Genomic DNA, 12,650 nt, shown 5'->3' with positions numbered 1-12,650 from the left:
TACTTTTACTCCAGTGAGGTAAATCTTGTTTACATAGTTTTTTAACTTAGAAAGTATTTTTGCAATCTACAGTACATTTGTTTTGTTCAATCTATAATGGTTATGTACATAGTTAAGGAGTGCAAAGTCTATAAGCAGTGCAGACTCTTGACTAAAGTTAATATGGGCGGCAGGTAGCCTATTGGTTAGAGCGTTGGACTAGTAACCGAGAGGTTGCAAGATCGAATTCCCGAGCGGACAAGGTAAAAAAATATTTAGTTCTGCCACTGATCAAGGCAGTTAACCCACTGTTCCTAGGCCTTTATTGAGAATTAGAATTTGTTCTTAAATGACTTGCCTAGTCAAATAAAGGTTAAAAAAAAAATATATACTGTATATTTCTCTGTTATACTGCAGTGTTAAAAAAATATAATGGACACTGAAATATGTTCCTGAGTAGTGCCATGGCAGGAAATGCATTGATTAGAAGGTTACTGAAGTGTGGTTTGGCTCTTAGCATGCCAATGAAGTAGTAGCTCACTATTGCATTGTTAAACAGTATAATGTACCAGACATGGGTATAAATAATAATATGCCATTTGGCAAACGCTTTAACACAAGCAACTTACAGTCATGCATAGATGTTTTTTGTATGGGTGGTCCCAGGAATCAAACCCATTATCTTGGCGTTGCAAGCGCCATGCTCTACCAATTGAGCCACAGAGGACCACCGTATATACATACAGTTGAAGTCGGAAGTTTGCATACACCTTAGGCAAATACATTTAAACTCAGTTTTTCACAATTCCTGACATTTAATCCTAGTAAAAATTCCCTCTCTTAGGTCAGTTAGGATCACCACTTTGCTTTAAGAATGTGAAATGTCAGAATAATAGTAGCGAGTGTGATTTATTTCAGCTTTTCTTTCTTTCATCACATTCCCAGTGGGTCAGATGTTTACATACACTCAATTAGTATTTGGTAGCATTGCCTTTAAATTGTTTAACTTGGGTCAAATGTTTCGGGTAGCCTTCCACAAGTTTCCCCAAATAAGTGTGGTGAATTTTGGCCCATTCCTCCTGACAGAGCTGGTGTAACGGAGTCAGGTTTGTAGGCCTCCTTACTCGCACACGCTTTTTCAGTTCTGCCCTCAAATTTTCTATAGGATTGAGGTCAGGGCTTTGTGATGGCCACTCCAAAACCTTGACTTTGTTGTCCTTAAGCCATTTTGCCACAACTTTGGAAGTATGCTTGGGGTCATTGTCCATTTGGAAGACCCATTTGCGACCAAACTTTAACTTCCTGACTGATGTCTTGAGTTGTTGCTTCAATATATCCACATAATTTTCCTGCCTCATGATGCCATCTCTTTTGTGAAGTGCAGCAGTCCCTCCTGCAGCAAAGCACCCCCACAACATGATGCTGCCACCCCCGTGCTTCACGGTTAAATTGGTGTTCTTTGGCTTGCAAGCCTCCCCCTTTTTCCTCCAAACATAACGATGGTCATTATGGCCAAACAGTTATATTTTTGTTTCATCAGACCAGAGGACATTTCTCCAAAAAGTACGATCTTTGTCCCATGTGCAGTTTCAAACTGTAGTCTGGCTTTCTTATGGTGGTTTTGGAGCAGTGGCTTCTTCCTTGCTGAGCGGCCTTTCAGATTATGTCGATATAGAACTCGTTTTACTGTGGATATAGATACTTTTATACCCGTTTCCTCCAGCATCTCCACAAGGTCCTTTGCTGTTGTTCTGGGATTGATTTGCACTTTTCGCACCAAAGTACCTTCATCTCTAGGAGATAGAACATGTCTCCTTCCTGAGCGGTATGATGGCTGCATGGTCCCATGGTGTTTATACTTGCGTACTATTGTTTGTACAGATGAACGTGGTACCTTCAGGCGTTTGGAAATTGCTTCAGGCGTTTGGAAACCAGACTTGTGGAGGTCTACAATTTGTTTTCTGAGGTCTTGGCTGATTTATTTTGATTTTCCCATGATGTCAAGCAAAGAGGCACTGAGTTTTAAGGTAGTCCTTGAAATACATCCACAGGTACACTTCCAATTGACTGAAATGACGTCAATTAGCCTATCAGAAGCTTCTAAAGCCATGACATCATTTTCTGGAATTTTCCAAGCTGTTTAAAGGCACACAACTTAGTGTTTGTCAACTTAGTGTATGTAAATTTCTGACCCACTGGAATTGTGATACAGTGAAATAATCTGTCTGTAAACAATTGTTGGAAAGATTACTTGTGTCATGCACAAAGTAGATGTCCTAACCGACTTGCCAAAACCATAGTTTGTTAACAAGAAATGTGTTGAGTGGTTGAAAAACGATATTTAATTGAATCCAACCTGAGTGTATGTAAACTTCCGACTTCAATTTTACATACAGTCATTAAGGCAAAGGGTGGCTACTTTGAAGAATCTAAAGTATAAACTATATTTTGATTTGTTTAACACTTTTTTGGTTACTACATTATTCCATATGTGTTATTTCATAGTTTTGATGTCTTCACTATTATTCTACAATGTAGAAAATAGTCAAAATAAAGAAAACCATGGAATGAGTAGGTGTGTCCAAACTTTTGACAGGTACTGTGTATATACAAGACCGTTCAAAAGTTTGGGGTCACTTGGAAATGTCCTTGTTTTTGAAAGAAAAGCAAATTCTTTGTCCATTTAAAATACCATCAAATTGATCAGAAATACAGTGTAGACATTGTTAATGTTGTAAATTACTATTTTAGCTGGAATTTGTTTTTCTTTCAAAAACAAGGACATTTCTAAGTGACCCCAAACTTTTGAACGGTGGTACATACAGTGAGGGAAAAAAGTATTTGATCCCCTGCTGATTTTGTACGTTTGCCCACTGACAAAGAAATGATCAGTCTGTAATTTTAATGGTAGGTTTATTTGAACAGTGAGAGACAGAATATCAACAAAAATATCCAGAAAAACGCATGTCAAAAATGTTATAAATTGATTTGCATTTTAATGAGGGAAATAAGTATTTGACCCCCTCTGCAAAACATGACTTAGTACGTGGTGGCAAAACCCTTGTTGGCAATCACAGAGGTCAGATGTTTCTTGTAGTTGGCCACCAGGTTTGCACACATCTCAGGAGGGATTTTGTCCCACTCCTCTTTGCAGATCTTCTTCAAGTCATTAACGTTTCAAGGCTGACATTTGGCAACTCGAACCTTCAGCTCCCTCCACAGATTTTCTATGGGATTAAGGTCTGGAGACTGGCTAGGCCACTCCAGGACCTTAATGTGCTTTTTCTTGAGCCACTCCTTTGTTGCCTTGGCCGTGTGTTTTGGGTCATTGTCGTGCTGGAATACCCATCCACGACACATTTTCAATACCCTGGCTGAGGGAAGGAGGTTTTCACCCAAGATTTGACGGTACATGGCCCTGTCCATCGTCCCTTTGATGCGGTGAAGTTGTCCTGTCCCCTTAGCAGAAAAACACCCCCAAAGCATAGTGTTTCCACCTCCATGTTTGACGGTGAGGATGGTTTCTTGGGGTCATAGGCAGCATTCCTCCTCCTCCAAACACGGCAAGTTGAGTTGATGCCAAAGAACTCCATTTTGGTCTCATCTGACCACAACACGTTCACCCAGTTGTCCTCTGAATCATTCAGATGTTCATTGGCAAACTTCAGACGGGCATGTATATGTGCTTTCTTGAGCAGGGGGACCTTGCGGACGCTGCAGGATTTCAGTCCTTCACGGCGTAGTGTGTTACCAATTGTTTTCTTGGTGACTATGGTCCCAGCTGCCTTGAGATCATTGACAAGATCCTCCTGTGTAGTTCTGGGCTGATTCCTCACCGTTCTCATGATCATTGCAACTCCACGAGGTGAGATCTTGCATGGAGTCCCAGGCCGAGGGAGTTTGACAGTTATTTTGTGTTTCTTCCATTTGCGAATAATCGCACCAACTGTTGTCACCTTCTCACCAAGCTGCTTGGCAATGGTCTTGTAGCCCATTCCAGCCTTGTGTAGATCTACAATCTTGTCCCTGACATCCTTGGAGAGCTCTTTGGTCTTGGCCATGGTGGAGAGTTTAGAATCTGATTGATTGATTGCTTCTGTGGACAGGTGTCTTTTATACAGGTAACAAACTGAGATTAGGAGCACTCCCTTTAACAGTGTGCTCCTAATCTCAGCTCGTTACCTGTATGAAAGACACCTGGGAGCCAGAAATCTTTCTGATTGAGAGGGGGTCAAATACTTATTTCCCTCATTAAAATGCAAATCAATTTATAACATTTTTGACATGCGTTTTTCTGGATATTTTTGTGGTTATTCTGTCTCTCACTGTTCAAATAAACCTACCATTAAAAGTATAGACTGATCAATTCTTTGTCAGTGGGTAAACGTACAAAATCAGCAGGGGATCAAATACTTTTTTCCCTCACTGTATACTGTATATAACCATGCACAACAGAAAATCCACAACAGACATGAATTGCACAGTCCTATGAAATAACTAAATGAAACAGAACAACACAGAGCCTACAACAGAGCAATATTGCACAATAGCTATCATTTGCTGTGTTATCATCCAACTAATTATTGATGATCTCCAATGTCCTTTGTTTACAATATAAATGTTTTAAAAGTTTTTGTGTCCTGTGCCAATTCTAAATGAACAATGTTGTGGTCAGCACTCCTATGCAGGCAATCATTGCACTGTTCAAATATGGGGGCATGCCAGTACCAAACAAACATGTCAAAGTTCAACCACTGACAATCCCAAATGAAGGACACCACCCGATCCTCAGTATATACACAGATTTTGGTACAAAGAGCCCATAGCTGCTGTCTATAGGGGTGAGTACTGTACTGCTATCTATCTCTAGACTGCAAGACTTTTACTGGTCACTGGCTCTATAGCACTGTAATGGTTCTCTGGATTTGTCTGGTGTGAGGCCCACTAATTGATAAACTAAAGGTATTATTTACCTTGACTAGGATTAAAAATGTCTTATTTCCAAAATGAATAAAAACGAGACAAATATTTTCCAGGAAACATTAAATGATAAGAGTTTGAAAAGCTAGTCTCTGTTGGACCAGTGCTGGAGACCACAGAATAAAAACATAACAGAATTTGAATACTGATGTGGGAAGATAAAAACACAGTTTAGTTCAATGGCAGGTTTGAGATGTACAATGTTCTTTGATTCAATGAAGACTTTGTCTCCACTGGAACGTTCTAGACCCTGCCATGTTTACTAGTCCACCTCGGGTACAGAGTGATGTAATAGTGTGACTGTTAATAATGTGTGGTGTCTATGTTAAGCTTATGCTCCAAGAAATATTTTGATGTGATCTGTTTGGAAGTATAATTTTTCTCTGGTAATTGAACTATCATGTATTTCTAAACAGTAATTTACCACCCACTGGTTATTACACCTTTCTTACTTTTTTAGTGCCTCTGTCATATCGCTGAATCTACCTTTAACCTCTGACTATTGTGTAATCGAAATAAAATTGATTGTGTAATGCTACGTTTTTGAACTTTGTGATAGTTACCAAGATGAGGACAGCCTTGTGTTTGTGGATCGTCATGGCAGTGCTCTGCCCAGGAGAGGTCAAAGGTCATAAAGGTCACGGAGGTGACCGCCACCAGGGTCAAGGGCTTGACCAGGACCATGATCACGGGCACGATAACGACCATGACCACGGGCACAGTCGAGACCATGAACGCAGGCGAGACCACAACCACGGGCATCATCATCCTGAGCCCGGTGACAATGGCACCAAACCAGTGATACAAGGTAACGGGGGGTTTGCCTTCAGCCTGTACAAGCAGCTGGTGGTTCAGCCTGACAACCAGGGCAAAAATGTGTTCTTCTCCCCACTGAGTGTGTCCCTGGCCCTGGCTGCTCTGTCCGTGGGGGCCAGGGGTCAGACCCACCAGCAGCTCTTCACTGGTCTGGGCTTCAACAGCAGCCTACTGACACAAGAACAGGTGGACCAGGCCTTCCAGACCATACTCACACAGCTCAACCAGAAGAACGGAGTGGACCTGTCCATAGGAAGTGCACTTTTCCTGCACAACACCTTCAAACCACACCCTGAGTTCCTCAAGGACATGAAGCGCTTCTACCTCTCCGAGGGTTTCACTGTCGACTTCACCAACACGGCCGAGGCCATCGACACGATCAATAAATACGTGGGGGAAAAGACTCGAGGCAAGATAGACAAGTTAGTCAAAGATCTGGACCCAACCACTGTCATGTATCTCCTCAGCTACATATACTTCAAAGGTAAGAGGATTTTGCAAACTTTAAGATAAAAAAACAATAAGCAAAAAATGTAATAGAGTTCACATATTTGATTGATGCAGACCTTGTGGACATATGTAATTCCTTCTAACTCTGTCAATGTGTATTTTTGTCTCTGGGTGTTGGTATTAATGATGCCACTGTACTTTTTGGCTGTATTTCCTGCTGAATCTTGCCAGGTCTCCCTCAGATTAGATTTTTTTTGCCTCAGATTTATTCTGGTAACCTTTAATCATCATCATAATATTTTACGATTTTCTAATTCTCAAGGAAAATGGGAGATTCCATTTGACTCTAAAGACACAAAGGAGGACACATTCCATGTGGATGACAACACCACTGTTACGGTCCAGATGATGAGCGTGAAGAAGAGGTTCTCTGTCTACTACGACCAGGAGATCTCCACCAGTATCCTGCAGCTCCACTACAACGAGTCAGTGTCAATGATGCTGGCGCTACCAGAGAAGGGACTCGCTAGTCTGGAGGAGGCCATAGGTCAGAACCACATCACCAAGTGGCACAGGTGGATGAAGGCCAGGTATGACCTGTCTCAATCAGGACGCATCACTCTCATAGAACTAATGAACGTTGGGTGGGTGAAACAACCACATATCACAAGCATTGCAAGTAAAATCGTCTTCCTGTCCAATTTTGTCTTTAGGGAATACCAGGTGCATGTTCCCAAGATGTCTATCACCACAACATACTCCCTCAAGGACGTCCTGAGTGGAATGGGAATGCCGGACATATTCAGTAATGGAGCTGACTTCAGTGGAATATCAGAGGATCTGAAGGTGGCTGTTTCAGAGGTATGGAACATTTTCACTCTCAATGTTTTAACGCCTGTCAATCAATTCTTCCATGAAATATGATACATTTTGGCCTCAATATTGTCGTTATTTTCAATTAATTCGCATTTTCAGGGAGCCTCTGAAAGCTCTCTGTGGCTCCCCAGGGGTCCCAAGAGAATCACTGCCCTAGAACATATTGTATGTGAACCATGTGACCTAGGCCTATCTACTGTACATCGGACTGCATTGTGTGGTTGTTTTCAGGTGGCGCACCAGGCCTCCTTGGATGTGGATGAGGCCGGAGCGACTGCAGCAGCTGCTACAGGTGTGGTCATCACGCCCCTCTCCTTCCGACGCACCCCTGTGTTGAAGTTCGACCGTCCGTTCATGGTCATTGTCATGGACCAGGAGACCAGGAGTATTCTCTTCATGGGCAAGATCATCAACCCAGCCAACAAATAAAACCAGTGCTATGTAAAACCAGTGTTGTAGAAAACATGTGCTCTATAAAAGCTGTGTTCTATAATCGCAAATTGAAGCGTAAGCGCATGCTTTGCCTGTGCTGCTGTTACAAAACCCATCCAAACTTCTCTGGCTCAATCTAGCCTGGGAAGCTAAAACTAACAAGCGTGTAAATCCTCTGTATTCACTTTGGTGGATATTTTTACAACTACTAAATGCATATCACCATTTGCTGCCTGTCTTATCTTTTTATCTTTACTGTAATGGGGAAATTTAAAGATGACCAAAGTTCATATTTAGTTAAGTGATCAACACAATGTTTAGCATATTTGGAGTTTCTGTAATACACATAATTGCTCTATTTGTGACACTCAAGGTGCAGTTGATGGTCACTACACTTGATGCTGAATGTTCTGGATTATTCTCATATCTGTTGATAGTGAATGACACCTGACTGGAGGTACTGAGGACTCACTGATTATTCACTGTTGTATTGTTTTGAAGACATTGTGTGAGTACTGTGGGGCCATACTTGCGAACATAAGCAACCATTTACATTTAAACTGTTTCTCCGGCTCAAAATGTGTATCAGCCAATTCAAATCGTTAATTTACTTGCACGTAACAGAACGCTAAATTGAAGCTGGTCCCATCAGATTAAAATGGCAAATGTTAGCCCTATGCTAACCTCAACAGGTGGCAGTGATTATATCCTGGAACAAGTTCTGCATCAGCAAATTTAAATCGTTGACATAGTTGGACGTGTTCCAACACTTGTTCATGGAAGCCTCCTGAACATACCTGAGTCCAACAGCACATTCTGATCATCCAGGCAACTTTCACGTGTATTTGACTGACTGTTCAAATTGCTCTCTAAAGTGCCTAGTCCATGTAATTGTCACAGATTGTGGCAAGGGTTTGAATCTCACAAGTACTGTGTCAGTGTGATGAAAAGGGACGTAGCCTACAGCCAACAGCTTGGAAATTAAGAATTAATTTAATAAGGAGCTACCTCTTTCAGCCTTGCACACAAACTGTTAGTGAGGACTTGGTGGACTGTATATTCTTTAGGTTTTACTTCATGTGTTCGCTCCCGTTTGCTGGTAAGGGCACAGATGACAGACAGGTAGGATTCCAGTTGAGGTGGTTTAATAACTCTGAATATACACAGGCACGGAACAGCAGCGTATGTAGTATGGATGGGCTAAGGCACTTAGTGGTCTGGCAACTTGCTTCAACCAAAGTGTGTGTGTTTGTTATATCAACAAGGACACCCACTGGCCTTGGCTAACACAACGAAAGCTAACTGGTGAAAACACAAGGATGGGTGGAACTTTCTCTCACTTGACTACTCTGAGCTGATCTTCTTCTCTGAACTGAAGATCACCCAGCATGCTCTGCTCCACTTCACCAGTGGGCAGAGCTAGGGCTCTGATATGAACTAGCATTACTGATATGATTAACTACAAATACTTCACAGCCTTTTGTACACAAACAGACTGCTATTGCCTAATAATCATATTGCATAGGCTATATTACATGGACGTGTACACCTACACCGTTTTATATGGATTTTTATAATCATCTGCTTGGTCACGTATGAGTTATTTGACTCGAGGAGGAGGAGAATTACAAAGTGTACAGTGATTATAGGTTGCACTCTTGTTATCGTCCGACAGATGGCAGTATTGCAGTTTTCTTTTTAAGAAGTTTAGCGTGAGTCCAGAAGACTCGAAACGACAGTCTTAATGGAGGAAGAGACTTGGCTGTAGAAGTAACAGATGATGAATAACTTCTATTTGACAAAGTCATCTAACTCTGGTTACTATAGGAACTCCAATCAACGTACTGCAGCTATAACCTACATTCATTCATATCAGATAGTGCCCTGCTTATGTTATAACCTACTAATGCATATGGGACTTTGTATGGTACACCTCAATTCATGATGAACCCCATTAACCACCTTGGTCATATTCCATATGTAGCCTCGGCTTTCAGGACAGTGAGGTGAAAGCCTGGTGGAGCCTACCCACAGTGTGATTAACTTACGCCCTTTCCTGGCGAGGAGACATTCGTGTAGGCTATATTCTTATATAGACTACACTTACATGTAGGCTTAACCAGTGGTGTTATGTACTTTTAAGTAAAAATACTTTAAAGTACTAGCAAATTCGTTTTTGGGGGTATCTATACTGTACTTTACTATTTATTTATTTGACAACTTTTACTTCACTACATTCCGCAAGAAAATACTTTTTACTTCATACATTTTCCATGACACCCAAAAGTACTCGTTACCTTTTGGATGCTTAGCAGGACAGGAAAGTTGGCCAATTCATGCACTTATCTAGAGAACATCCCTGGTCATCCCTACTACCTCTGATCTTACGGACTCACTAAACACAAATGCTTCGCTTGTAAATCATGTCTGAGTGTTGGAGTGTTCCCCTGGCTATCCATAAATCATTTTAAAAATAAAAACGGACCATCTGGTCTGCTTAATATAAGGTATTTCAAATGATTTATACTTTTACTTTTGATTCTTACGTGTATTTTAGCAATTACATTTACTTTCGATACTTTTATTATTTTTTATTTAACCTTTATTTAACCAGGTAGGCTAGTTGAGAACAAGTTCTCATTTGCAACTGCGACCTGGCCAAGATAAAGCATAGCAATTCGACACATACAACAACACAGAGTTACACATGGAATAAACAGAACATACAGTCAATAATACAGTAGAAAAATAAGTCTATATACAATGTGAGCAAATGAGGTGAGATCCTTAATATACTTAAGTATATGTTAAACCAAATACTTTTAGACTTTTACTCAAGTAGTATTTTACTGGGTGACTTTCACTTTTACTTATTAAGGTATCTTTACTTTTACTCAAGTATAACAATTAGGTACTTTTTCCACAACTGGGCTTACCACACTTTATACCCTATGCATTATAAGAATAATTTACTTCGTCACATGCCTTTTGAATCGAACATCAAAGACCGGCAGTGAATAGTTTTTTCCTCAACAAAAGATATTGATGCGAGGGGGGAATCGAACCCATTTTTAAAATACACTATACATTTGTAGTCAACCACATTAGCTGTGTGCCACCTAGAAGTGATGATAATAATGAAGATGATAATAGCCTACATGACTTGTGTGCGATGTACAATAAACGTACATGTTGTAAGGACCTCATCCATATTTTTTCACATAAAAGCCCATGGATGTGTGTGAAACAGAAACAAAAACGTGGGATTTTGTCATATGCGGGAAATGTTGTGTAACCTTAGTAGTAGCTAGTACCCTATAGTCAAGGATGCATCAACGCAATATTAGCACACAACATTTTGTTATAAGACCAACATAAGAAAGTAATCAAGACGACTAGCTTGTTTAAGCCTCCGCCATGTATATCTCACTAGGTCAGGGTATTTATATATCCACTAATTCCAATATATCCATGACATTCATGATTTCCTTAAGTGCCCGAGGGTGATAGTTTGTAATGTGATTTCCTTTCCGGTCCATAGAGGTATTTAAAACTGTATTAAAATCCCCACCAAATAATAGAGTCTAGTGTTGCTTGTAGAGTTGATAAATTCTTATATATATTTTCAAAGAAGCTTGGATCATCATTATTTGGACCGTATTGGTTAATAAGCCATATCTTTTTGTTGTCCAATAACATATTTAAAAAAATCCATCTACCTTGATGATCTGTTTGGACAATTTGCACATTTGGATCAAAATTACTGTTAATTAATATCATCACCCCTTTTTAATTTCTTTGCACATGGGAGAAGTATATTTCGCCCACCCAGTCTTTTCCCCACAAAACTTCATCTAAAATTGTTGAATGAGTTAAAATCCCCACCAAATAATAGAGTCTAGTGTTGCTTGTAGAGTTGATAAATTCTTATATATATTTTCAAAGAAGCTTGGATCATCATTATTTGGACCGTATTGGTTAATAAGCCATATCTTTTTGTTGTCCAATAACATATTTAAAAAGATCCATCTACCTTGATGATCTGTTTGGACAATTTGCACATTTGGATCAAAATTACTGTTAATTAATATCATCACCCCTTTTTAATTTCTTTGCACATGGGAGAAGTATATTTCGCCCACCCAGTCTTTTTCCCACAAAACTTCATCTAAAATTGTTGAATGAGTTTCCTGTAAACAATAGATATTATATTTCTTCTCTTTTAGCCAGGTAAATATTGATGGTCTTTTCTTATTTTCTGCTAAGCCATTACAATTATAACTGGCTATACTTATTTCACCACTTACCATAATGAGACACGTTTCAGTTCTATTTAATGTACCATTAAACAGTAACATGATATGATCCTTAACTAGAATATCAAAGCACTTCATGATGACAGAAGTGAGTGCTATCCCGATAATCGGTATTCACATGAAGAAGTCTGTAGCATCCAGTAGAGGCTGCTGAGGGGAGGACGGCTCATAATAATGGCTGGAATGGAGTCAATGGAATGGTATCAAACACATCCAAGACGTGGTTTCCATGTGTTTGATACAATTCAATTGACTCTATTCCAGCCCTTATCAGCCGCCTCCACTGGTAGCATCCGAAAGGTTTGGCCTAAAAAAATAAAACAAACAAGTTTTTCTCTACGACCCCCACAAGTGTCAAGGGACTCGTCAAAAGGTAACGCATACAAGTATGGAGGTAGTTTTATGGCAACAAAAATAAGGGGTTAAATGTGTAAAAAAATTACTTCCTGAGCTTTCTTATATCTCCTAGATATAGGATAGACACTTCAAAATCTTATTCCTTATGATTTATTTTTTGACAGTCTTTATTGCCACTTATGAATGTGTTATTCAATGTGTTTCTATGGGCTATAATGTGTTTCTATGGGCTATAATGCGTTTCTATGGGCTATAATGTGTTTCTATGGGCTATAATGTGTTTCTATGGGCTATAATGTGTTTCTATGGGCTATAATGTCTTTCTATGGGCCAAACGCAACATTTTATCAAATATGTTTTTTATAATTTTTGATAACTACAGGGGTCCTATAATTCAAAATCAAATAGCTTAATGATCCATGATATGACCTTCTTAAAACAATT

At 39.8% G+C, this 12,650-nt stretch overlaps 1 protein-coding gene across 3 annotated transcripts; it reads left to right on the top strand.

Moving 5' to 3' along the window:
• The first annotated feature begins 144 nt into the window (after positions 1–144).
• On the top strand, positions 145–7,760 carry LOC139545675 (alpha-1-antitrypsin-like). Of its 3 annotated transcripts, none has more exons than XM_071353679.1 (5): positions 145–242; positions 5,519–6,259; positions 6,548–6,815; positions 6,939–7,086; positions 7,333–7,760. In XM_071353679.1, exons 2-5 carry the CDS (start codon positions 5,527–5,529, stop codon positions 7,528–7,530), a joined length of 1,347 nt encoding a protein of 448 aa, XP_071209780.1. In that variant the 5' UTR covers positions 145–242; positions 5,519–5,526; the 3' UTR covers positions 7,531–7,760. The 3 variants fall into 3 exon arrangements, with proteins under 3 accessions (XP_071209780.1, XP_071209779.1, XP_071209781.1); XM_071353678.1 differs by lacking the exon at positions 145–242 and adding an exon at positions 4,701–4,820; XM_071353680.1 differs by lacking the exon at positions 145–242 and adding an exon at positions 4,818–4,941.
• Positions 7,761–12,650: the final 4,890 nt, after the last annotated feature.

Source organism: Salvelinus alpinus, chromosome 19 (genome assembly GCF_045679555.1).
Source record: "Salvelinus alpinus chromosome 19, SLU_Salpinus.1, whole genome shotgun sequence".
Classification (NCBI taxonomy): domain Eukaryota; kingdom Metazoa; phylum Chordata; class Actinopteri; order Salmoniformes; family Salmonidae; genus Salvelinus; species Salvelinus alpinus.
The sequence above is the reverse complement of the archived record's forward strand: the minus strand, read 5'-3'. Positions and strand labels throughout refer to the sequence as shown.